This window comes from Hemiscyllium ocellatum, chromosome 5 (genome assembly GCF_020745735.1).
Source record: "Hemiscyllium ocellatum isolate sHemOce1 chromosome 5, sHemOce1.pat.X.cur, whole genome shotgun sequence".
Lineage (NCBI taxonomy): Eukaryota > Metazoa > Chordata > Chondrichthyes > Orectolobiformes > Hemiscylliidae > Hemiscyllium > Hemiscyllium ocellatum.
This window is the reverse complement of record NC_083405.1, coordinates 93,204,700-93,231,938: the sequence shown is the minus strand read 5'-3', so window position 1 is coordinate 93,231,938 and position 27,239 is coordinate 93,204,700. Positions and strand designations below refer to the sequence as shown.

The 27,239-nt window shown below is 41.2% G+C and overlaps 1 protein-coding gene across 1 annotated transcript in view; it reads left to right on the top strand.

The window, feature by feature from the left end:
* dnajc1 (DnaJ (Hsp40) homolog, subfamily C, member 1) overlaps positions 1–27,239 on the top strand; it is a 245,310-nt gene that overhangs the window by 207,824 nt on the left and 10,247 nt on the right. Inside the window, exon 10 of the mRNA XM_060824995.1 lies at positions 18,286–18,334. Coding sequence (XP_060680978.1) covers positions 18,286–18,334 — 49 coding nt within the window. The remainder of the gene's footprint in view (positions 1–18,285; positions 18,335–27,239) is intronic.

Sequence of the window (27,239 nt, the reverse complement as noted above, 5' to 3'; positions counted from 1 at the left end):
CTATATGTTCCATTTTTAAGTAAAGAGCACATAAATCTAATAAGCAAAATTATTTCTTGATATGTTATTACTTCTTGAATATTATATAAATGTCTGGAAACCAAGGATTCAAATTGATTGTTCTTTCAGAAGCTGGGCCATTCAGGGCATTTAGTCCAGTTAAACAAACCAATTTAAAAGCTGACAAATCAAGAATTACAGATTTCTAGATTTTCAATTGTGTTGTGCACCTAAAACTTTTTTGCTCTGACTCCGAATGTGAAAATCATCTGTTGGACTTCCTTCACTTTTTTAAAGGAAACTTGTATTTAATTGCTAAATCAATCAATGATTCCCTATTCCTGAATATAGATTATAAATTTTAAAGCTTATAGCAGGGCACAGTGGTTAGCACTGCTGCCTCACAGCACCAGAGACCCAGGTTCAATTCCCGCCTCAGGCAACCGTCTGTGTGGAGTTTACACGTTCTCCCCGTGTCTGCATGAGTTTCCTTCAGATGCTCTGGTTTCCTCCCACAGTCCAAAGATGTGCAGGTTAGGTGAATTGGCCATGCTAAATTGCCCATAGTGTTAGGTGAAGGGGTAAATGTAGGGGAATGGGTCTGGGTGGGTTGCTCTTTGGAGGGTCGGTGTGGACTTGTTGGGCCGAAGGGCCTGTTTCCACACTGTAAGTAATCTAATCTAATGCAAAAGTAAAAATTGTCTGTTCTAATTTTTCATTTATAATGCTTCGTAGTTTGTTGGTGAGACAGTAGCCTTTACATAATATTTGAAATCTGCAATTGAAAATTAAATATTTAAATTGAGAAAGAAAAGTTGTGGCGTTCTAGTCATGGAATAACCTTGTGCTAAATAGCTACCAAACACATTGTCAATTTATTTTGGCTAAATTTAATTTATTATAATTAGTGTAATGAATCACCAACAAAAATATTCATTTCTGAGCAAATGTTGTTAAAATTATAAAATGTAAAAAATATTGTAAAAATTACTGTTGGAGAATGTTTCATTATACAGAAGGGATTGTTGTACCTTGTAGCATGAAATGGTCTTGTTTTTAGTAGCTCACTTTTAAAAGATGGTGCTTGTATTTTCCCAAGTTCCATGTCTGTTTAAATTGTATTTCTTTGTGTTTAAACAATGTATCTTTCACACATTTTTGTGACTGGCTTGCTAGGTACAAAGCTTAAGTACACAAATGACTTATCTCCATTACTGATATTGCTTTTAAAAGTAAAATTTGGGAGAATACTAAATACTGTAATGATTTATATGTTTCTAGGACATATATCTGTTCAGTGTCTCGGAGATGCTTTTTAAAAATATTTTCTTCACTCCTGAAAAGATTGAAATTATGTTGTGTTATGATTCTGTGTGCATTGCTAATCCAAAAACATCTTAGTCAGTTGAAGGCATGGCCACCAATAGTGTGGAATTAAAGTAGGGATGTTTAAGAGGCCAGAATTGGATGAACGTAGGTACCTTGGGTTGATGGAGATAATGGAGAAAGGAATGGATGATGCTTTGGAGGGATTTGAATACAAGATGAGAATTTTAAATTCAAGATGATGCTTAACTGGAGTCAGTGTTGGTCAGTGACTAAGTTACTCATTGGTGAATAGTTGTGACATAAGAGTGGGAGTAGGCTATTCTCCATAGTGAGTCTGTGGCACCATTCAAAAAAAATCATGTCTGTGCTCTCAATCACCTGCCAATTGCATCCCATCTCCCCCTGCCCCACTCCACCCCCAAAATCTTTTGATTTCTTCCAAGTCGAAGACCTGTCTTAAACTTGAATATATTCAAAGTTCCAGGTCTTTTATGGAAGAGAATTCCAAAGATTAAAATACCCAATGAGAGAAGAAATCCTCTTTATCTCTCTCTTAAATGGGAGACTTCTTACTGTGCCCTCTATTCGCGATTCACCTACCAGATGATTTTTTTTAGTGTCTAATCTGTCAAGCCTCCAAATATTATGTTTCCATGGAAACACCTCTATACGATGCAATGAACTCCAATGAGTATTGTCTAACCTTTCCTCAGAAGATATCAACCTGTCACCTCGGGCATTAGCCCAGTGAACCTGCTTTTAGCTGCCTCCAATGCAAACATACTTGTCAAAAGATCAAAACATGCAAATTTTGTGTTCCAAAAGATAGATGCAAGAAGGATGTTTCCCTTGGCTAAGGTTAAGGAGCTAGGAGACAAAACTAATGCAATAGAGGCCAATTAAGCCTAAAATGAAAGGAATTTCTTCGTTGGGGGTGGTCAGTCTTTGTAATTCTTTAGTCCATATGTCTATCTAGAATTTGGGATATTGTGGTCAGATTTTCTTTCTTTTATTTAGAATCCCTACAGTGTGGAAACAGTGCCTTCGGCCCAACAAGTCCACACTGACCCTCCGAAGAGTAACCCACCCAGATCCATTCCTCCTACGTTTATCCCTGACTAATGTACCTATCATACACATCTCTGAACACTATGGACAATTTAGCATGGCCAATTCACCTAACCTGCACTTTTTGGAATGTGGGAGGAAACTGGAGCGCCCGGAGGAAACCAACACAGAAGCAGGGAGAAGGTGCAAACTCCACACAGACAGTCACCTGAGGCTGGAATCGAACCCTGTCCCTGATGCTGTGAGGCAGTAGTGCTAGCCACTGTGCTGCCCCAAATCAACTAACCCAGATGGGTCTATGGAGGCTAAGTCATTGAATTTGTTCAAGAAACAGAGCAATAGTTTTCTAGCTATTAAAGACATTATGGAGTAAGGTATTACTGTGGAAAATTAATGTCATGATAAAAGATTTGCCATGACTGAGTTGACTGCTGATGCAAGGTTGAGGAGCTGAATGGTTTCCTCCTGCTTCTATTTCCTAGTTTCTATGTAAAACCACACAGTATTTGAAGTATGGTCTCACCAATATAACATTTCAATTGAAGCAAATTTTCCCTACTTTCATACATTATCCCCTTTTTAGATTAGATCAGATTCCCTACAGTATGGAAACAGACCCTTCAGTCCAACAAGTCTGCACCAACCCTCCGAAGAGTAGCTCACCCAGACCCATTCCCCTACCCTATATTTACCCCTGACCAATACACTTAACAGAGCTGAAAATGTGTTGCTGGAAAAGCGCAGCAGGTCAGGCAGCATCCAAGGAACAGGAAATTCGATGTTTCGGGCATAAGCTCTTAATCAAGGGCTCTGATACTCCAGCATCTGCAGACCTCACTTTCTCCTCTGTGCACTTAACAATATGGTCCATTTAGCATGGCCAATTTACCTAATTTGCATATCCTTTGGATTGTGGGAGGAAACCGGAGCACCCAGAGGAAATCCATGCAGACACAGGGAGAATGTGCAAACTCCATACTGACTGTCACCTGAGGTGGGAATCGAATCCAGGTCCCTGTCACTGTGAGGCAGCAGTGCTAACAACTGAGTCACCGTGTCATCCTTTGTTTTAACAAAAGCGGCCAGCTTTCCATTTGCGTTTCTAATTAATTACTATCCCTGCATGATAACCTTCTATGATTCATGTACGAAGACACCACTATCCTCTATCATAGTGTTCTTTACTTTTTCTAAACTTAAATAACTTTTTCTTTATATTCTTCCCACCAAAATAGATAATCTCACAGATTTCTACATTATAATGCATCTGCAGATGTTGAAATTTGAACTCAAATGAAATCTGGAATCCAAAGCTTGCCTAAAGGTGATGATGTAATCATTAATTATAATGAAAATCCATCTGGCTCAATAATATCCTTTAGGGAAGAAAATGTGTCATTTTATCTTGTATGTCCTAATTCTGACTCCAGGCCCACAGCATTGTATTTGACTCTTAACTTCTTTTGGGGCTAGAGATGAGCAATAAATGATGGCCTGGTCATTGTCCCATATCTAATGAACAAATAATTTTTAAAAATACCCATTCTTTTAACCTATTTATATTGTTTTATAGAATCTTTGTATCCTCCCATCAACTTGCTTATCTTTTTATCATGGATCCCAATGCTTGAAAAACCCATAAGAAATAGGAACAGGAGTAGGTACTTAGTCCCTTTTGCCTACTTCACTATTCAAAAGGATCGTGGCTAATCCAACGTTTTTCAGATCTGTGTTTCTGCCCTTTCCCTCTAACCCTTGATTCCCTTACTAATCAAGAATCTCAGCCTTAAGTATACACAAAGACTCTTCCCACAGTTGCCTGTAGTAAGGACTTTCAAAGACACACAACCCTTTTGAGAGAAGAAATTCCTCCTCATTGCAGTCTTAAATTCACACCTCTTTAAGCTTAAGCAATGCTTCTGCTCCTAGGCATTCATATGAGGGGAACATCCTTTTAGTATTTACCTTATTAAGGCCCGTTACAAATCTTATATATTTCAATGAAATCATCTCTCATTCCAAAGTCCAGTGAGCAGAGTCCCAACCTGTTTAGCCTTTGCTTATAAGACAATCTCTTCGTACCAGAGATCATACCAGTGAACCTTCCCTGAACTCCCTCCAATGAAATAACACCATTCCTTATATAAAGGGGCCAGAACTGCGCTTCAGATGTGGTGTCACCAGAACCTGATACAATCGTAGTATGACTTCACTACTCTTATACCAAGCCCCTTGAAATAAGAACTAATGTTCCATTAATCTTTACTGTGTACCTGCTGCACCTGTGTATTAGCTTTGTTTTGTGCACAAATAAACCTTAGCCTTTGTGCTGCAACATTGAGTTTTCTTCACTTCTATAATAATCTTGTTCTTCTCCTTTTCAAAATGAACAGCTTCATGTGTTTCCACTTTATACTCTCTGCCAAGTTTTTGCCCTCTTTCTTAACATATCGATATTTCTCTATAAACTGTTTGTAACCCTCTCATAGCCTGCCTTTCCGTCCTTATTTGTGTCATCTGTAACTTCATTCACTTCCTTCTTCTAAGTCATTAATATATATGGTAAACAATTGCAGTCGCAGTACTGATCCCTGCGAAACCCCACTGTTCACATGTTGTTTACGGAGGGTTGAGGAGGAGACCAGCCAGGGTTGCATGGGAATAGTTAAGTCTAAAGCTATCATATTATTGAGGATTTTAGCTGTGGATGATCTGAGTAGGGGAGAAGTCTAGCAGTGTTATTGAGTAGTAATAGGCAATCTTCATTTTGGTCAGCATATGTGGTTAAGTCATTATCTTGGAATAAAGTATATCACTGAGGCTGCCAACAGTTTAGTTTTATTTAATCTTGGACTGTTCTCATAGGGATTGAATTAGTAGCCAGGGATTGGAGTTTGTAGCAGAAATTGGACGCACTGATATTAGTCATAGAGATGTACAGCATGGAAACAGACCCTTCGGTCCAACCTGTCTATGCCGACCAGATATCCCAACTCAATCTAGTCCCACCTGCCAGCACCCAGCCCATATCCCTCCAAGCCCTTCCAAATGCCTCTTAAATGTTGCCTCCAACACATCCTCTGGCAGCTCATTCCATACACGTACCACCCTCTGTGTGAAAAAGTTGCCCCTTAGGTCTCTTTTATATCTTTCCCCTCTCACTCTAAACCTATGCCCTCTAATTCTGGACTCCCCAACCCCAGGGAAAAGACTTTGTCTATTTATCTTATCCATGCCCCTTATAATTTTGTAAACCTCTGAGGTCACCCCTCAGCCTCCGTTCCAGGGAAAACTGCCCCAGCCTGTTCAGCCTCTCCCTATTGCTTAAATCCTCCAACCCTGGCAACATCCTTGTAAATCTTTTCTGAACCCTTTCAAGTTTCCCAACATCTTTCCGATAGGAAGGAGATCAGAATTGCATGCAATATTCCAACAGTGGCCTAACCAGTGTCCTGTACAGCTGCAACATGACCTCCCAACTCCTGTACACAATACTCTGACCAATAAAGGAAAGCATACCAAATGCCGCCTTCACTATCCTATGTACCTGTGACTCCACTTTCAAGGAGCTATGAACCTACACTCCAAGGTCTCTTTGTTCAGCAACGCTCCCTAGGATCTTACATTAAGTGTATAAGTCCTGCTAAGATTTGCTTTCCCAAAATGCAGCACCTCGCATTTATCTGAATTTAACTCCATCTGTCACCTCTCAGCTCATTGGCCCATCTGGTCCAGATCCTGTTGTAATCTGAGGTAACCCTCTTCGCTGAGAAAGTGAGGACTACGGATGCTGGAGATCAGAGCTGAAAATGTGTTGCTGGAAAAGCGCAGCAGGTCAGGCACCATCCAAAGAACAGGAGAATCGACGTTTCAGGCATGAGCCCTTCTTTAGGAATGAGGAAAGTCATTCCTCATTCCTGAAGAAGGGCTCATGCCCGAAACGCCGATTCTCGTAACCCTCTTTGCTGTCCACTACACCTCCAATTTTGGTGTCATCTGCAAACTTACTAACTCTACTCCTGATGCTCGCATCCAAATCATTTATGTAAATAACAAAAGATAGAGGACCCAGCACCGATCCTTGTGGCACTCCACTGGTCGCAGGCCTCCAGTCTGAAAAACAACCTTCCACAACCACCCTCTCTGTTTGAGCCAGTTCTGTATCCAAGTGGCTAGTTCTCCCTTTATTCCATTAGTTCAAACCTTGCTAATCAGTCTCCTGTGGGGAACCTTGTCAGACGCCTTACTGAAGTCCATATAGACCACATCTACTGCTCTGCCCTCATCAATCGTCTTTGATACTTCTTCAAATAACTCAATCAAGTTTGTGAGACATGATTTCCTACGCATAAAGCCATGTCGACTATCCCTAATCAGTCCTTGTCTTTCCAAATATATGTACATCCTGTCCCTCAGGATTCCCTTCAACATCTTGCCCATCACCAAGGTCAGGTTCACTGGTCCATAGTCCCCTGGTTTGTCTTTACCGCCCTTCTTAAACAGTGGCACCACGTTTGCCAACCTCCAGTCTTCTGGCACCTCACCTGTGACTATCGATGATATAAATATCTCAGCAAGAGGCCCAGCAATCACTTCTCTAGCTTCCCAAAGAGTTCTCGGGTGAAACCTGATCAGGTCCTGGAGATTTATCCATCTTTAACCGTTTCAAGGCATCCAGCACTTCCTCCTCCTCACTACAGTCTATATCTTCCATATCCTTTTCCACAGTAAATACTGATGCAAAATACTCATTTAGTATCTCCCCCATTTTCTGTGGCTCCACACAAAGGACGCCTTGCTGATCTTTGAGGAGCCCTATTCTCTCCCTAGTTATCATTTTGTCCTTAATATATTTGTAAAAATCCTTTGGATTCTCCTTAATTCTATTTGCCAAAGCTTTCTCATGTCCTCTCTTTGCCCTCCTGATTTCCCTCTTAAGTATACTCCTACTTCTTTTATACTCTTCTAAGGATTCACTCGATCTATCCTGTCTACACCTGACATATGCTTCCTTCCTTTTCTTAACCAAACCCTCAATTTCTTTAGTCATCCAGCATTCCCTATACCTACCAGCCTTTCCTTTCACCCTAACAGGAATATACTTTCTCTGGATTCTTGTTGTCTCATTTCTGAAGTCTTCCCATTTTCTAGCTGTCCCTTTACCTGCGAACATCTGCCTCCAATCAGCTTTCGAAAGTTCTTGCCTAATACCGTCAGAATTGGCCTTTTTTCCAATTTAGAACTTAATCTTTTAGATCTGGTCTATCCTTTTCCATCACTATTTTAAAACAAATCGAATTATGCTCACTGGCCCCAAAGTGCTATCCCACTGACACCCCAGTCACTTGCCCTGCCTTGTTTCTCAAGAGTAGGTCAAGTTTTGCATCTTCCCTAGTAGGTACATCCACATACTGAATCAGAAAATTGTCTTGTACGCACTTAAGAAATTCCTCTCCATCTAAACCCTTAACATTATGGCAGTCTCAGTCGATGTTTGGAAAGTTAAAATCCCCTACCATAACCACCCTATTATTCTTACAGAAAGCTGAGATCTCCTTCCAAGTTTGTTTCTCAATTTCCCTCTGACTATTAGGGGTTTTATAATACAATCCCAATAAGGTGATCATCCCTTTCTTATTTCTCAGTTCCACCCAAATAACTTCCCTGAATGTAATTCCAGGAATATCCTCCCTCAGCACAGCTGTAATGCTATCCCTTATCAAAAATGCCACTCCCCTTCCTCTCTTGCCTCCCTTCCTGTAGCATTTGTGTCATGGAGAACATTAAGCTGCCAGTCCTGCCCATCCCTGAGCCATGTTTCTGTAATTGCAATGATATGAGGATTGGAAGGAGGCGAATGTTATTCCTCTTTTCAAGAAGAATATTAGGGAAACCCCTAGCAATTACAGACCAGTCAGTCTTGTGTCTGTGGTCAGCAAAGTTTTGGAAAGAATTGTGATGGATAGGATTTATGACTACTTGGCAAAGCATAGTGTGATTAAAGGCAGACAAAATGGTTTTGTGAGGGGCAGGTTATGCCTCACAAATCTTATTGAGTTCTTTGAGAAGGTGTCAAGACAGGTTGACGAAGGTCGAGCAGTGGATATGCTGTATATGGACTTCAGCAAGGCAATTGATAAGGTTCCCCATGTTAGGCTTATTCATAAAGTCAGTAAGTATGGGATACTGGAAGAGTTGGCTTTCTGGATTCAGAATTGGTTGGCTGACAGAAGGCAGAGAGTGGTCGTAGATGGAAAGTATTCTGCCTGGAGGTCAATGTTGAATGGGGTCCCGCAGGGCTCGGTTCTTGGGTCTCTGCTCTTTGTAGTTTTTATAAACTAGTTGGATGAGGTGGTTGAGGGGTGGGTTAGTAAATTTGCAGATGATACAAAGGCTGGAGGTGTTGTCCATAGTATCAAGGGCTACTGCAGGCTACAGCGTGACATTGACAGGATGCAGAGCTGGGCTGAGAAATGACAGATGGAGCTCAACCTGGATAAGTGCAAAGGGATGCATTTTGGAAGGTCGAACACAAATGCTGAATATAGGATTAAATACAGAATTCTTGGCAATGTGGAGGAACAGAGGGATCTGGACATGCAAGTACATAGATCCCTCAAAGTTGCCACCCAAGAGGATAGGGTTGTTAAGAAAGCATATGGTGTTTTGGCTTTTATTAACAGGGGGATCGAGTTTAAGAGCCACGAGATTTTGGTGCAGCTCTACAAGTCCCTGGTGAGACCACATTTGGAATATTGTGTCCAGTTCTGATCACCCTACTATAGGAAAGATACAGAGGCTTTAGAGAGGGTGCAAAGAAGGTTTACCAGGATGCTGTGTGGACTGGAGGGCTTGCCTTATGAAGAAAGGTTGAATAAGCTTGGACTTTTCTCTCTGGGGATGAGGAGGAAGAGAGGAGACCTGATCAAGGTATACAAGATAATGAGTGGCATAGATAGAGTCAATAGGCAGAGACTTTTCCCCAGGGCAGGATTGACTGGTACGAGGAGTCATAGTTTGAAGATATTAGGAGGAAGGTATAAAGGAGATGTCAGAGGTAGGTTCTTTACGCAGAGAGTTGCGAATGCATGGAATGCATTGCCAGCTGTGGTGGTGGAAGCAGAGTCATTGGGGACACTTAAGCGACTGCTGGACATGCACATGGATAGCAGTAAGTTAAGCGGTGTGAAAGTTAAGTTATTATATTTTACATTAGGACTAAACCTTGGCGCAACATTGTGGGCCAAAGGGCCTGTTCTATATGTACTGTTCTATGTTCAAAGACCCATGTGAACCAGGGGCAGCTTTGCAATCGCAATTGGTGCCATAGAACTTGTAACTCAGAGTATCAGCTTCCACCCTGTTTGGGGAAGCCCTGTCTTAATTCATTTAACTCATTGCAGAGGAGGGATTTAACCACAAATATTCTAGGTCTGTAGAGTTCAACTACTTTTTGGATAAGCTTGATAGAATGGATCTGATTTGGTTATGAATTAATATTATTAATATGGTTGAATTTTTAATGAGTTAAGTAATAAAACCATTGCATCATAAGGGCATAAGAAATAGGAGCAGGTGTAGCCTATTCAGTCCCTCAAGCCTGTACTGCTGTTCAATATAACCCTAGCTGATCTGCCCCTGGCGTTAACTCCTTTTTTTGTGCCAGCTCCTCACAGCAATCAACTTGTTGAAATTTCAAAAGGCTATCAAACTCCTGTTTAAATCCTATTTAAATGAAGTGATCTAGTCCTCACAACTCTACAGACTTTGAGACATTCTGTACCTTCAGGGAGAAGAAATTCCTTCATGTCTCAATTTCAGAATATTTATTTAAAACATATCCCCTGAGTTTGAGATTCCCTAATTAGTGAAAACATTTTCTCAACATTTTACCCTGCCAAGCCCCCTCACAACCTTGTATGTTATAAGATCTCCACTCATTCTTCTAAACTCAAATGAATAAAGGCCCCACCTGTTTTGCCATTCTTGATAAGTCAGTCCCCTTCATCCTATGAACCAACCTTCTGAATCCTTTTTTGAAATAGCTCCAATGTCAGTATACCCTTTATTTTTAAATAGAGGGAATCTGCCAAACCATATTGACCCTATTTATGTTAAGTCTTTATAAATTGTGTCATTTTCTTTCCCAGCAGTCGGTGTTAGACTAACTGGCATATAATTTCCTGCTTTCTGTCTCCCTTTCTACGTGAACTCTCCTAGAATTCGGTGAGTTGTTGAATATTTCAACCAATGCCTCCACGATCTCTGCAATCACTTTCTTTAAAAGCCTTGCCTGCAGGCCATCAGGTCCCAGCAACCTGTCTACCTTTAGTTCTGTTAGTTTGTCATAACTTTTGTGCCTTGCAATAAGGACTGTTGTAAGATTTTTCCTCCCATTAGCTGCTTGCTTTTCTGTTATCTTTGGGAAGATTACAGGGTTCTCCATCATGAAGACCAATGCAAAAGATTGGTTTAAATTATCTGTTATTCTCCTATGCTTTGTCATCAATTCCCTACTTTCATTCTCCAAGTGACCCGTGCTAACTTTACTCTTTTTATATGCCCATAGAAGCTATTGTTTTTTGTTTTTATCATTCTTGCCAATTCACTTTCATTATCATTTTTTTCCCTCTTTATTAGCTTTGTAGTCATCCACCACTTGTCCCCAAAAAATAAAAATCCTCAGTTCTCTGGCCTACCACTAGTTTTAGCCACTTCATAGGTTTTAGATTTTGATTGGATATTCTCTTTGACCACTCATGTTAACCACAGGTGGTTCATCCTTCTCAGTAAGTCCATTTTGACTAGGGTAAATCTTTGCTGAGTGTTATGAAAATTCTGCTTAAAAAATTGCTCATCCATAGATTGGGAGGCAATCGCCTAATGGCATTATCACTGGCTGTTCGACCAGAAACTCAACCGATGCTCTGGGGACCAGGTTTGAAATCTGCAAATGGTGAAATTTGAATTCATTTAAAAAAAAGTGTTGAAATCAAGAATGTACTGATGACCATGAAGCCATTTTTGATTGTTGGAAAAACCCATCTGGCTCACAAATGTCCTTCGGGGAAGGCAAAGTGTTGTGATCATTCTACCTCCTCCCCGCCCCCCCCCCCCCCGCTGCCGCTGCCGCCGCCGCCGCCAAGAGCAGCGTTTTCTCACATTTCTTTTCTGACTGCCTAGGCCTCCAAGGTCTGTACTCAAATACTGGAGTGCATGCAGCTTGGAGAAAATATTGCTCTAAAGGATCACGAGCTACAAGAACCCTTATTAATCCTACCCATTACACATTACTAAATCTAAAATAACCTGTTCCAGGATAGGATGTGCTCTAAGAAACAATTCCTGATGCACTCTTCAGATTGTCTTTCTTGTTACCCTTGCCCATCTGATTTGTCCAGTCAATATGCAGATTAAAATCACCCATGACTGTTGTAGTGTCCTTCTTGCATGCCTCCATTTTCTCCTGCTTTATGCTGTACTTCGTCCTATAGTGAAGGGGGGCCTGCACATGACTCCCACTTGTGTTTTTTTTCCTTTTGCTATTCTTTATTTCCACCCAAGCTGATTAGCTTCATGACCTATTGCACCTGTATCAATACTTGCCACCGCACAGAGACCTTCCTTTATTAATAACACTACTCTACCTCCTTTTGTTTTTTGTCTATTTTTCCAGAATGTCAAAGATCTTTGAATATTGAGTTCCCATTCCTCTTGACCCTGCAATCACATTTTTGTAATAGCTATCGAGTCATATTCATTTATTTCTATTTGTGTTTTAACTCCTCTGTCTTGTTATAAATACTCTGTGCACATTCAGATAAAGATTTGTAAGCTTTGACTTTATGCCTTACTCTGATTCTAACTTCTCTGTATATTTCCCACCACTCCTGTCATACTTTGCCAGTTCGTTAGCCTACACCTCTGTTCCTTCATTTCATGCTGATTTTATTTTAAACTTCACTTCAGTGGGACCACATGTTCTGGCTGCTGTTCCCCTACTCACCCACAACCTACATGCTCATAAAGCCCTATCTCCATGATTTTCTGAAATTGTGACGTCTATTGGCCTGGCTAACACTTGATAAATTTATTCAGAAACCTAAGCACTTGATCACTTATCCTTTCCTTCACTTAAGGTTACTCATTTATATTTCCATAATTATCTGCCTTCGCCTCTGACTTAGCCAAGCTGCTGCACATCTCAACTTATTCAAAACACTGCTGTGCTATCCTAACTTGCATCAAGTCTGATTCATCAAACAGCTGTGTGTTTTTATGGCTCTGCAATGTGAATGTAAGTGCTGAACTATGTATTCCTATCACTTCATTGCCTTACGATTCCCTATCCCTTAATGTCCTACAACCCTCCAAGAACTCTGCATTCTATTCCAATTCCATTCTCTTGTCCATCCCAATTTCCTGCTCCATCACAATTATCAACGCAATCAGCCATCCGGGTCTTCAGCTATAGAATTCTATACTTAAAACTCTCTATCTGTTTACGTCTTTCTTCTTTTTTATGATGCTCCTTTAAATGCATGTCTTCCACAATGCATCTTGGTTTTAATACAGTAAACGCATATTCATATTATGGAGAGGCCAAAGTTAATCTTGCAGAAATAAAGCGGGAGCAAAAAAAAATGTAGATTAATATTCAGTTGTTAAAAAGCCTGAATATTTGATACTTTGGATATGCAATTTCCTGGAATGAAAGAAAACCTGCCCATTTTACTCTAGCAGTCCATCTGTAATCCAAACAATGAATTGCATTTATTTGACACAATTCTTGGAAGGAAAATATCCCAAAGTGCTTCATCAAAAAGTAATACACATAGATGCAAAGCCAGAAACAAAGATACAAGGAGTTTAAACCAGATTTTTTTCAAGTTGAGGGAGAAAATTTCAAAGAAGGGGTTAGGGAGGTGTTCTCAATTGGTTTGAGATAGCTGAAGATATTGCCGTCATGAAGGAAAAGTGGATTCGGAGGAGGCTGGAGTCAGTGAACATATCATTTGAGATGGGACACAGAAGTGAAACAGATTGCAGAAACATGATGAACACGAGTATGAAGGGATATATGAATACGGACGAGGCATCTTGAAGTAAATGCAATGAAGGATGCTAGCCTATCCTGCCATGGCCATGTCTTGAATGAATTAAGAAAGGATGGGGTGATAAGGTTAGTAAAGTGGTGGTGATGGATGAGGCTGGTTTTTGTGTTCTGCATGATATGGTCAGTAGTTTCATGGGTGAAAAATGAGAAGCTATGAAAAATCACATTGAAAAGTTTTGGAAATGAACAAAAGCATGTTTAAAGGTTTTAACAGTGAAAAGTTAAATTGGCGTCAAGGACGCAGTATTGCAGAGCTGTTGATGAATTTGATTTTGGGCTGAAAGCTCAATTAATGGTCAAACAAGATGTAGAGATCAAAACATTCAACTCGTCTAGTTTGTTTGTTGTCAGTTGTAAAATATTTGTACCAGCCTTATGTGTATAACAGTTAAAATACCAGCGGTGTTCTTCATTTTAGATGAGATTACTTACAGTGTGGAAACAGGCCCTTCGGCCCAACAAGTCCACACCGACCTGCCGAAGTGCAATCCACCCATACCCCTACATTTACCCCTTACCTTACACTACGGGCAATTTGGCATGGCCAATTCACCTGACCCGCACATCTTTGGACTGTGGGAGGAAACCGGAGCACCCAGAGGAAACCCACGCAAACACAGGGAGAATGTGCAAACTCCACAGTCAGTCACCTGAGGCGGGAATTGAATCTGGGTCTGTGGCGCTGTGAGGCAGCAGTGCTAACCACTGTCCACCGTGCCGCCCACTAAGCACATCCCTTTACAAGTAATTATTCTTTCATTTAAACTGCGATTATGATCAGGTTAATATTCAAAGTGCTGGCCAGATATTTCGTTTTGAGCATTAGTTTCATACAGGAAATACAAGTCAAAAATATAATGAATTGTCTAACGTGGAATTGATGTGTGAAATACATTTGTTCAGCTTTTCACTTTGGCTAGTTTATTCATTCCAGTCAGAACTCCTAGTTGCTTGACCTGGTTACCTGAATCAGTGTTCTCTCTCTCTGCCTCCTCACATCTGCTCTTTGACTCATTTTTCAAGTTTTGTTTGTAGCTTCAGGCTTAGTCCTCGTTCTAGTCCTACTATCATTTGTATTGTGGTGTACAACAAACAGCTGACCTGTTATTCTGAAGGAAAAATACATGAATTTAACTGTCTGCCAGGCTGACGAGATTGTGATGTGATTATTAAGCATCAGAGTGCTAAATTAAAGGCAGGGAAAGCTTGAATGGCTTATTTGTAAAATAATATCATGCATTCAACTCTGGGCATGTAAACTGATTCCCTTTTCCTCTGCGGTCACTAATCTCTTGTATTCAGACTTTGATAGCGAGTTGATAGGGGATTTACTGTCTATGTGGGTAAGAGATTCAGGTAGGAAACAAAACAACAGACAGGTGGGTTGATGCTAGCAGACCTTTCTAATTAGTGTGGAGCCTGACAGCATGTGGCAGAAGGGCTGAAGTTAGATAAGCTGTCCCATGTGCCTTTTTAAAAAAAAAGATGAGGCAACGATTAACTGGCTTTGAACCAAACAGGTTGGAAAATACTGATTCATGTGGCTTTTATATGCATGACAAAAGAAATCAAAGAAAAATACTATCTAGAATTTTGTGTATCAGCTACACCATAGTCAACGAATTTTTAGTGACCAACAAGGCATATAAATGCAGACAAGCTAAGGACTTCTGTTTTACTGGTATTTAATGGAAATTCCATGTATTTGTGGAAGAAAAGAAACCACTGTAACAAGTAAAGTTAACCATTAAATGTTCTCCAAGACACTTTTATGTGAGTCACTCTGGAATGAAATTTGGACTATATCAGATTTTCTTTTGCACATTGTGACTAAGTAGGCTGGAGCAGTGTTGGAATGCAGAAAAAGAGTACATTCATCAATGTCATGTTTGCAGTATTACAGAAAGGAACTCATTCAAAATTAATCTTGAATACAGTGTCCTTTGAGATTTATGAAATATGATTTGACAGTTGAATAGGTTTTGAACATTCTTTGAATGTATGTATTGGAGGAATTTATGTTTTTAATGAATTATAATCTTCTGTTTTTAAAACTTAAACAGTTGTGTAAATTGCTGTTGAAATTGTTTAATCTTAAACTTGTTAAAGGCTTCAGTGTTTCAAACCTTGCATAGCTTGTGGATTAAACTTCACTTGAAATGTAGTGAATGTACAGTTTCTATCGTAGTTAAATGCAATGCATTATATTATGATTTATAATTGCTGGATGTTCATTTTAAGATTCTTACAACTACTCCTATGTAAAAGATACTTTAAGAAGGAACATAATAATTCTGTAGAAGGTTCAATGTAAATATTGTCTTAGCTGTGGCTCAGTGGTAGCAATTGCTGGACTCTGAGTCAGAGGTTATGGCTTTGAGGTCCACTGCACAGACTTGACCTCAAGATGTAGACTTGTTCTCAAGTGCAGAATGTACTGGACTCTGAGGTGCTGTTTTAAGATGAGATGCAAATTCAAGTCCCATTTCTTAAATTACCTTCTCCCTCTCTTCATTTTCTCCTTGACCTTATTTTCATGTCTTCCCTTCCTAATCTTTTCTTTCCCTGCCTTGTACATCCACCCAGTTATCCATGAAGCCCATCTTCTACTTCCCACTGACCTGATTCAGTTCACTTTTTTTTAATCTGACTCTCATGTTAGCTTATATTGTTACTAGTTCTCTCTTCTCAGGCACTGTGCTCATTTTGAAATCTACAGTCGTCAGTCAAAAAAAATCTTCATTGCTCGGTCCTTGCAAACTTCCACAAAATTGTATCTCTAAATTGCCTTTCTTTTTGAGCCCTTGAAAATGTAACCCCTTTTCCTGGCACTCCATGATTGAAGGTATATAATCAGTTTTCCATTCCAGCCAAAGTAACTGAAACTGAGCAATGGCATCCCATGTGATTGCGATGAAGGTAAATTATCCCTTTTCATCCTTCAACAGCTAACCAAATCTCCTCCCAATGCTGCCTCTTCATTGTCCAGTTGGGTGGGACAGCATTTTCTGATATTCATTCATGGAATGTGGATGTTGCTGGCTGGGCCATCATTTATTGCCCAGCCCTTGTTGCTTTTGACAAGGTGTGAGCTGCAAATCAACCTTGTTTGATGGTCTAGTTCTTATTAATCTTCTAAGCAGAGAATCATCCACCAGGATTTATCTTTTGTTATTTCTGCTGTCCACTCTAGATGTGTCCTACAGGCTCTGTCTTTTCCCAATCATATCCCTCATATTTCTCATCAGATGTATTTATCTTGGCAGCAACATCTGAAAACCCAGCTTCAATTTTCATGTCTATCCTGACGCCACCCGTATTTAACTTACTACCGACCTCTCATTCCCCTCCACTGTCTCTAAATTATCATGCTGCTTATCTGACATCCAATATTGAATGAGCAGAAACTAAGAATTGGGAATGCCTCGCAATTTATTTCAAACCCAATGACAAACTTCATTTCCTTTCCAAAGTTTGCATCAGTCGCTTGAAGCTAAAAATAGTGTTTGCAATCTCAAGGTGATATTTTACACCACAATGAACCTCTGACCATAGCTGACCAAGCCGTGGAAGCTTGACACCATCCAATACAAAGTAACCTGGTTGATTGGCATCATATTCACAAACATTCACTCCCTCTACCACTGATACTCAGTAGCAACAATGCATACCATATACAAGATATACTGCAGCAATTCACTAAGGCTCCCTAATTGAATCTTTCAAATGTGGACGCTACTACTAGAAAGGCAAGGACAAAAGATGCAAGGGGTTACCACTGCCTGCAAATACCCCTCCAAGTCACTCACGATCTTGGCTTGGAAATATATTGTCATTCTTTCCAAATTGCGATGGAAAAATCTTGGAATTCCCACCTTTAAAGCACTGAGTCTGCCTACACCAAATAGAGTGCAGTGGTTCAGCTCTTCACAAGGACAACAAGGGGTAGGCAATGCATGCTGGACCAGCCAACAAGCCCACTTCCTTTAAACAGCAGAAAAACCATTAAAGCTATGCCTTCAGTTGTCAAGGTGTCAAGCTTTGGGGGAGGCTCCCTCCAATTCGCTTTCCTCTTTAAAGACACTGCTTGAAACCTGTTTCTTTGACCAAGTTTTGATCATTTGACCTAATACCTCCTCATGTGTTTGGTACGCTTTGTTTTATAATGTTCCTGTGAAACAACTTGGAATGTTTTATTATGTCAAGATACTTTGTAAATTCAGCGTCTTGTTGGGAGGTGGAAACAGCTAGTTTTCCTGATGGACAGGCTGTTCGGTTTGAAACCAAGTTTGGTCAGGCAGCGTGCAATAGGCAAATGAGTTCATAAAGGTTAAGGTGTATGTTCCCTTCAAAAATCTCAACTAAATGAAATCTGATGTGAGTTTGGTCTGAAAGAGGTTTTGTGACTGTGAACTTCAGTGTAGTCCAACCTTTTGCACCATTTCAAGGCTTGAAAATTGTCATGGTCCCTCAGGAAGAACCAAAAGCGCAGGGATTTATTAAAGCAGAAATCGCTGTAATAACTCTTTCAAAATTCCAACTGTTGCTACCTCAAAACACATGACCACAACTTTGGAAGTTCTGTGGTAGCATGTGACAGATTGTTAATGTAGATGACCAAAACATTCACAAAATGAAAATATAAAATGAAAATTGAAGCGGTTTACAGCTTTTGTTTTTGGTAAATTTGAAAAACTTGTGACGTCAAATGGCTGAATTTTATAATTAAATGCTTTGTGAGGAGTAAACGGTGTATTTTTCTTTTAATATAGGTTACAACAAAAGCTAAGCAAGTCAAAGATTTTGTTTCAAGCACACCAGGTATGAGGATTCTTCATTTAAGCCTTCTCAACATCATAATACAATTTCTTGCTGGATTTGGGACTATTCACTTTATATCCATAAAAACGTCATCTAATTTTCCTGCTTCCAAGCCTGATGAAGTCTGGAAATTTGTCATAACACACTTACTTTCTGTTCCAAAAGTGATTGCACATTCCTTTGCTCATATAGTGTCTGTTATTGAAGAATTATGAATAGTCGGGAACATTGATATTGGAGTTGAGCATTATGGTTCTGAGCTGTTGGCATCATGCACTTGGATTACCTCAACTCCATTTATCCGACTTTTGATCCATAACCCGTAGTGCCCTTGCTTAATTAAGGTCTGTCATTCTCTACTCTGATATTTTAAATGATGCAGACCACAACATCTTGGTGGGGAGAATTCCAGATTTCCAGTAACCCTTGTTTGTATGGTTACATCTTGCATCGAATTACATAGCGCACAGGAGAGTCTACTCTTGATCCCAATTCTCTTATTCTGAAGTAGATCATTCCACTGTACCATTCCAATCTACTGTTACTGCTGTACTTCATCTTCCTCGTGTAATGCTGTTAAGTTATTCGTTTATTCCTTTCTCTCTCATATGTTTTTCTTAATTCACTTTAACTGTACTAATTGTAATTTTCACAAATACTCCCAAAGTAGTGTGTTCCATTTTCTGACTACATAATTCCCTATTTGATTTCTTGGTGACTATCTTGTATTGATGGACTGTAGTTTTGCTCTATTCTGCAAGTGGAAATGCTTTATGTCAACCTTAAAAACTTTTGCAGAATTATCATGACCAACTGTTAGATATGTAAATGTCATTGCTTTCACTCTTGAATGGCTTAGGCCTAATTTTAAGATTACATCCTCTTAGAGTCAAAGAGTCAAAGAGATGTACAGCATGGAAACCGACCCTTCGGTCCAACCTGTCCACTCCGACCAGATATCCCAACCCAATCTAGTCCCACCTGCTAGCACCCGGCCCATATCCCTCCAAACTCTTCCTATTCATATACCCGTCCAAATGCCTCTTAAATGTTGCAATTGTACCAGCCTCCGCCACTTCCTCTGGCAGCTCATTCCATACACCTATCACCATCTGTGTGAAAATGCTGCCCCTTAGGTCTCTCATATCTTTCCCCTCTCACCCTAAACCTGTGCCCTATAGTTCTGGACTACCCGACCCCAGGGAAAAGACTTTGTCTATTTATCCTATCCATGCCCCTCATAATTTTGTAAACCTCTATAAGGTCACCCCTCAGCCTCCAGTGCTACAGCGAAAACAGCTCCAGCCTGTTCAGCCTCTCCCTGTAGCTCAGATCCTCCAACCCTGGCAACATCCTTGTAAATCTTTTCTGAACCCTTTCAAGTTTCACAACATCTTTCCGATAGGAAGGAGACCAGAATTGCACGCAATATTCCAACAGTGGCCTAACCAATGTCCTGTACAGCCGCAACATGACCTCCCAACTCCTGTACTCAATACTCTGACCAATAAAGGAAAGTATACCAAACACCGCCTTCACTATTCTATCTACCTGCAACTCCAGTTTCAAGGAGCTATGAACCTACACTCCAAGGTCTCTTTGTTTAACAACACTCCTTAGGAAGTTACCAATAAGTGTTTAAGTCCTACTAAGATTTGCTTCCCCAAAATGCAGCACCTTGCATTTATCTGAATTAAACTCCATCTGCCACCTCTCAGCTCATTGGCCCATCTGGTCCAGATCCTGTTGTAATCTGAGGTAACCCTCTTCGCTGTCCATTACACCTCCAGTTTTGGTGTCCTCTGCAAACTTACTAACTGTACCCCTTATGTTCGCATCCAAATCATTTATGTAAATGACAAAAAGTAGAGGACCCAGCACCAATCCTTGTGGCACTCCACTGGTCACAGGCCTCCAGTCTGAAAAACAACCCTCCATCACCACCTCTGTCATCTACCTTTGAGCCAGTTCTGTATCCGTATGGCTAGTTCCCCCTGTATTCCATGAGATCTAACCTTGCTAATCATTCTCCCATGGGGAACCTTGTCGAATGCCTTACTGAAGTCCATATAGATCACATCTACTGTTCTGCCCTCATCAATCTTCTTTGTTACTTCTTCAAAAAACTCAATCAAGTTTGTGAGACATGATTTCGCACGCACAAAGCCATGTTGACTATCCGAATCAGTCCTTGCCTTTCCAAATACTAGTACATCCTGTCTCTCAGGATTCCCTCCAACAACTTGCCACCACCACGGTCAGACTCACCAGTCTATAGTTCCCTGGTTTGTCTTTACCGCCCTTCTTAAACAGTGGCACCATGTTAGCCAACCTCCAGTCTTCCGACACTATCGATGATACATATATCTCAGGAAGAGGCTCAGCAATCACTTCTCTAGTTTCCTACAGTGTTCTCGGGTACACCTGATCAAGTCCTGGGGATCTATCCACCTTTAACCGTTTCAAGACATCCAGCACTTCCTCCTTTGTAATCTGGACATTTTGCAAGATGTCACCATCTATTTCCCTACAGTCTACATCTTCCATATCCTTTTCGACAGTAAATACTGATACAAAATATTCATTTAGTATCTCCCCCATTTTCTGTGGCTCCACACAAAGGCCGCCTTGCTGATCTTTGAGGGGCCCTATTCTCTCCCTAGTTACCCTTTTGTCCTTAATATATTTGTAAACACCATTTGGATTCTCCTTAATTCTATTTGCCAAAGCTATCTCATGTCCCTGTTTCGCCCTCCTGATTTCTCTCTTAAGTCTACTCCTACTTCCTTTATACTCTTCTAAGGATTCACTCGATCTATTCTGTCTACACCTGACATATGCTTCCTCCTTTTTCTTAGCCAAACCCTCAATTTCTTTAGTCATCCAGCATTTCCTATACCTACCAGCCTTCCCTTTCACCCTGACAGGGAAATACTTTCTCTGGATTCTCGTTATCTCATTTCTGAAGGCTTCCCATTTTCTAGCCGTCCCCTTACCTGCGAAAATCTGCCTCCAATCAGCTTTTGAAAGTTCTTGCCTAATACCGTGAGAATTGGCCTTTCTCCAATTTAGAACTTCAACTTTTAGATCTGGTCAATCCTTTTCCATCACAATTTTAAAACAAATCGAATTATGGTCGCTGGCCCCAAAATGCTCCCCCACTGACACCTCAGTCACTTACCCCGCCTTATTTCCCAAGAGTAGGTCCCGTTTTGCACCTTCTCTCGTAGGTACATCCACATACTGAATCAGAAAATTGTCTTGTAAGCACTTAAGAAATTTCTCTCCATCTTAAACCCTTAACACTGTGGCAGTCTCAGTCGATGTTTGGAAAGTTAAAATCCTGTACCATAACGATCCTATTATTCTTACAGATAGCTGAGATCTCCTTACAAGTTTGTTTCTTAATTTCCCTCTTACTATTAGGGATGGTCTATAATACAATCCCAATAAGTTGATCATTCCTTTCTTATTTCTCAGTTCCACCCAAATAACTTCCCTGGATGTATTTCTAGGAATATCCTCCCTCAGCATAGCTGTAATGCTATTCCTTATCAAAAATGCCACTCCCCTCCTCTCTTGCCTCCCTTTCTATCCTTCCTGAAGCATTTGTATCCTGGAACATCCAGCTGTCAGTCCTGCCCATCCCTGAGCCATGTTTCTGTAATTGCTATGATATCCCAGTCCCATGTTCGTAACCATGCCCTGAGTTCATGTGCCTTCCCTGTTAGGCCCCTTGCATTGAAATAAATGCAGTTTAATTTATTAGTCCTATCTTATCCCTGACTGATTCACTTCACTTCTGTTCTCAGCTGAACCAGTCTGAGATTGATCTCTTTCTTCACTATCTCCCAAGCAGTTCTAGCAAATTTCCCTGCCAGTATATGAGTCCCCTTCCAATTTAGGTGCAATCCGTTCTTCTTGTACAGATCACTTCTCCCCCAAAAGAGATTCCAATGATCCAAAAATGTGAATCTTTCTCCCATACACCAGCTTCTCAGCCATGTATTCATCTGCTCTAACCTCCTATTCCTGCCCTCACTAGCTCGTAGCACTGGGAGTAATCCAGATATTACTACCCTTGAGGACCTCCTTTTTAAATTTCTGCCTAACTCTCTGTAATCTCCCTTCAGAATCTCAACCTTTTCTCTTTCTATATCGTTGGTTCCAATGTGGACAGTGACCTCTTGCTGGCCCCTCTCCCCCGTGAGAACATTCTGCACCCTCTCTGAGCCATCCTTGATCCTGGCACCAGGGAAGCAACACCATTCTGCTTTTTCTCTGCTGGCCACAGAAAAGTTTGTCTGTACCTCTGACTACAGAATCAATAGACAATAGGTGCAGGAGTAGGCCATTCAGCCCGTCGAGCCTGCACTGCCATTCAATATGATCATGGCTGATCATTCCTAATCAGTATCCATTTCCTGCCTTATCTCCATAACCCTTGATTCCACTATCTTTGAGAGCTCTATCCAACTCTTTCTTAAATGAATCCAGAGACTGGGCCTCCACTGCCCTCTGGGGCAGAGCATTCCACACAGCCACCACTCTCTGGGTGAAGAAGTTTCTCCTCATCTCTGTCCTAAATGGTCTACCCTGTATTTTTAAGCTGTGTTCTCTGGTTCGGCACTCACCCATCAACAGAAACATGTTTCCTGCTGCCAGAGTGTCCAATCCTTTCATAATCTTATATGTCTCAATCATATCCCCTCTCAGTCTTCTAAACTCAAGGGTATACAAGCCCAGTCGCTTCAGTCTTTCAGTGTAAGGTAATCCCTCCATTCCAGGAATTGACCTCGTGAACCTACGCTACACTCCCTCAATAGCCAGAATGTCTTTCCTCAAATTTGGAGACCAGAACTGCACACAGTACTCCAGGTGTGGTCTCACCAGGGCCCTGTACAGCTGCAGAAGCACCTCTTTGTTTCTATACTCAATCCCTCTTGTTATGAAGGCCAGCATGCTATTAGCCTTCTTCACTACCTGCTGTACCTGCATGCTTGCCTTCATTGACTGGTGTACAAGAACACCCACATCTCTCTGTACTTCCCCTTTACCTAAATTGATTCCATTGAGGTAGTAATCTGCCTTCCTGTTCTTGCCACCAAAGTGGATAACCATACATTTATCCACATTATACTGCATCTGCCAAGCATCTGCCCACTCACCTAACTTGTCCAGGTCACCCTGTAATCTCCTAACATCCTCATCACATTTCACCCTGCCACCCAGCTTTGTATCATCAGCAAATTTGCTAATGTTATTGCTGATACCATCTTCTACATCATTAACATTTTTTTTAGATTAGATTTACAGTGTGGAAACAGGCCCTTCGGCCCAACAAGTCCACACCGACCCGCCGAAACGCAACCCACCCCTACCCCTACATTTACCCCTTACCTAACACTACGGGCAATTTAGCATGGCCAATTCACCTGACCCGCACATCTTTGGACTGTGGGAGGAAACCGGAGCACCCGGAGGAAACCCACGCAGACACGGGGAGAACGTGCAAACTCCACACAGTCTGTCGCCTGAGTCGGGAATTGAACTCGGGTCTCAGGCGCTGTGAGGCAGCAGTGCTAACCACTGTGCCACCGTGCTGCCTTTTTACATATATCGTAAAAAGCTGCGGTCCCAGCACGGATCCCTGCGGTACCCCACTGGTCACTGGCTGCCATTCCGAAATGGAGCTGTTTATCACTACCCTTTGTTTCCTATCAGCCAACCAATTTTCAATCCAATCTATTACTTTGCCCCCAATACCATGCGCCCTAATTTTACTCACTAACCTCCTGTGTGGGATTTTATCAAAAGCTTTCTGAAAGTCCAGATACACTACATCTACTGGATCTCCCTCGTACATCTTCAGAGTTACATCCTCAAAAAATTCAAGAAGATTAGTCAAGCATCATTTCCCCTTCATAAATCCATGCTGACTCTGTCCTATCCTGTTACTACTATCCAGATGTGCCGTAATTTCATCCTTTATAATAGACTCCAGCATCTTTCCCACCACTGAGGTCAGACTAACTGGTCTATAATTTCCTGCTTTCTCTCTCCCACCTTTCTTAAAAAGTGGTATAACATTAGCCACTCTCCAATCCTCAGGTACTGATCCCGAATCTATCAAATTCTGGAAAATAATCACCAACGCATCCACGAATTCCTGAGCCACCTCCTTCAGTACACTGGGATGTAGACCATCAGGCCCTGGGGACTTATCAACCTTCAGGCCTAACAGTCTCTCCAACACCAAATCCTGGCAAATACAGATTCCCTTAAGTTCAGGTCCTTCAGTCACTGTTACCTCAGGGAGATTGCTTGTGTCTTCCCCAGTGAACACAGATCTGAAGTACCCATTTAATTCTTCTGCCATTTCTTTGTTCCCCGTAATATATTCCCCTGTTTCTGTCTTCAAGGGCCCAATTTTAGTCCTAACCATTTTTTTGCGTTGCACATACTTGAAAAAGCTTTTACTATCCTCCTTTATATTATTGGCCAGTTTACCCTCGTACCTCATTTTTCCTCTGCGTATATCCTTCTTAGTAATCCTCTGTTGTTCTTTAAAAGCTTCCCAGTCCTCTGTTTTCCCACTTATCTTTGCTATGTTATACTTTTTCTCTTTTAATTTTATACGTTTCTTAACTTCCCTCGTCAGCCACGCCCTCCTGGGATCTTTCTTCCTTTTAGGAATGAACTGATCCTGCAACTTCTGCATTATACACAGAAATATCCGCCATTGTTCCACCACAGTCATCCCTGCTAAGATATTGCACCATTGAACTTTGGCCAGCTCCTCCCTCATAGCTCCATAGTTCCCTTTATTCAACAGAAGTACTGTCACTTCTGACTGTACCCTCTCCCTCTCAAATTGCAGATTGAAACTTAATGCATTATGGTCACTACTTCCCAATGGCTCCTTCACTTCGAGGTCTCTGACCAATTCTGGTTCATTATACAATACTAGATCCAGAATTGCCTTCTCCCTGGTCGGCTCCAGCACCAGCTGCTGTAAGGATCCATCAATCCCCAAACATAATTGATCTCTTGGAACCTGCCGTACCCCTTGGTTGCATTCGAGCCAATCTCAATACCAGAAGCTTGGCTGTTCATGCTATGTTCCCCTGAGAATCCATCACTCCCTACATTTTCCAATATAGCATAGCTGTTCAAAATGGGTATATCCATTAAAGACTCCTGCCCTAGGTGTTCTGGATTCTTACCAAGCAAAACAGTTGCTTTGTATTTATTCTGAATTAATCTCTTTATCATTTTAAAAGTCTTCGGAGATCAAGGGATTCCAAGCCATGTTTCATACTTATGCAATCTCGCGCCATAATTTAAACCTTGAAGACTTAGTATAATAGAAGGAAAATAGTTCACGTGTTATTCCTTTTTTAATGACAGTGATTATTTCTGTGTACCCCGGGTGGAGAATGCTCAAACCTCTGTAAGACTGAAGCATAGCTTCCTTACCATTGTGTCCTGCCATCCCTTATAGTAAAGGGCAGCATTCTGTTAACTTTATGGATTATTTTTTGTAGCTGTCCTCTAGGTTTGAGTACGTGGATATGTAAATTCAGTTGCTTCTCCATGTTTTAGTTTTGTGCCATTTAAAAACTCTTCCCATTTGGTTTTTCTTGGACCCAAAGTGGGTGACTGTGCACTTGCCAATGTAGAACTTCATCTGTTGTTTTGCACATTCACTTCAACTGTCGATATACCTTTTTAAGTTAGCCATCTGTTAAATTTACTGTGCCACCTAATTATCATCTGCAAACTTGGATCTACAGTTATAATGCTCTTCACATAAATTATTCATTTATATGGTTAAAAAGTTGAGTCCATTATATATACTTAGGGATATTTTAACATTACGGTTGTTACTGGGCCACTAATGAAGAGGCTTGGGCAAATGATCCAGAAGAGCTTTTGCCTGAAATATCGATTTTACTGCTCCTCGGATGCTGCCTGAACTGCTGTGCTCTTCCAGCACAACTAATCCAGAATCTGGTTTCCAGCATCTGCAGTCATTGTTTTTCCCTAAATGATCCAGAGACATAAATTCAAGTCCTGCCAAGACATCTGGGAAATTTAAATCAAGTTAATTAAATTTGCAACAAAAATACAGTGATTTTGACTGAGAAACCATTGGATAATCATCTGGTTCACTAATGTCCTTCAGAGAGAGAAATCTGTTGGTTTTTCTTGGTTCTGACTTCAGACCCACAGCAATGCAGTTGACACTCAGACACTCTGTAGGAGATGGTCCAGGTGAACTTGAGATCAGGGTGGAAGTTTATGAACTGTTCAACCTCTTCTTGGGAGCATGAGGTAGTGCCAATACAGTCGTCTCTGGACCAAATGGGTTCCCATGGGGACCCGGATAGGCCCCAGCTATGCCTGTCTCTTCGTCAGGTATGTGGAACAGTCCATCTTTCACAGTTACACCAGCACTACTCCCCACCTTTTCCTCTGCTACATCAGTGACTGCATCGGTGCCACGTTGTGCTCGCACGAGGAGGTTGAACAGTTCATCAACTTCACAAACACTTTCTACCCTTACCTCAAGTTCACCTGGACCATCTCGGACACCTCCCTCCCCTTTCCAGACCACTCCATTCCATTTCCGGCAACCAACTCAACACGGGCATATACTTCAAACCCACGGATTCTCACAGCTACCTGGACTATACCTCCTCCCACCCTGCCTTCTGCAAAATGCTATCCAATTCCTCCGACTCTGCTGCTTCTGCTTCTAGGAGGACTAATTCCACCATAGAACATCTCAGATGGCCTCCTTCTTCAGGAACCACAACTTTTCCCCTCCCATGTGGTCAACGATGCCCTCCAATGCACCTTCACTTCCCGCACCTCCATTCTTGAACCCCATCCCTCCAAT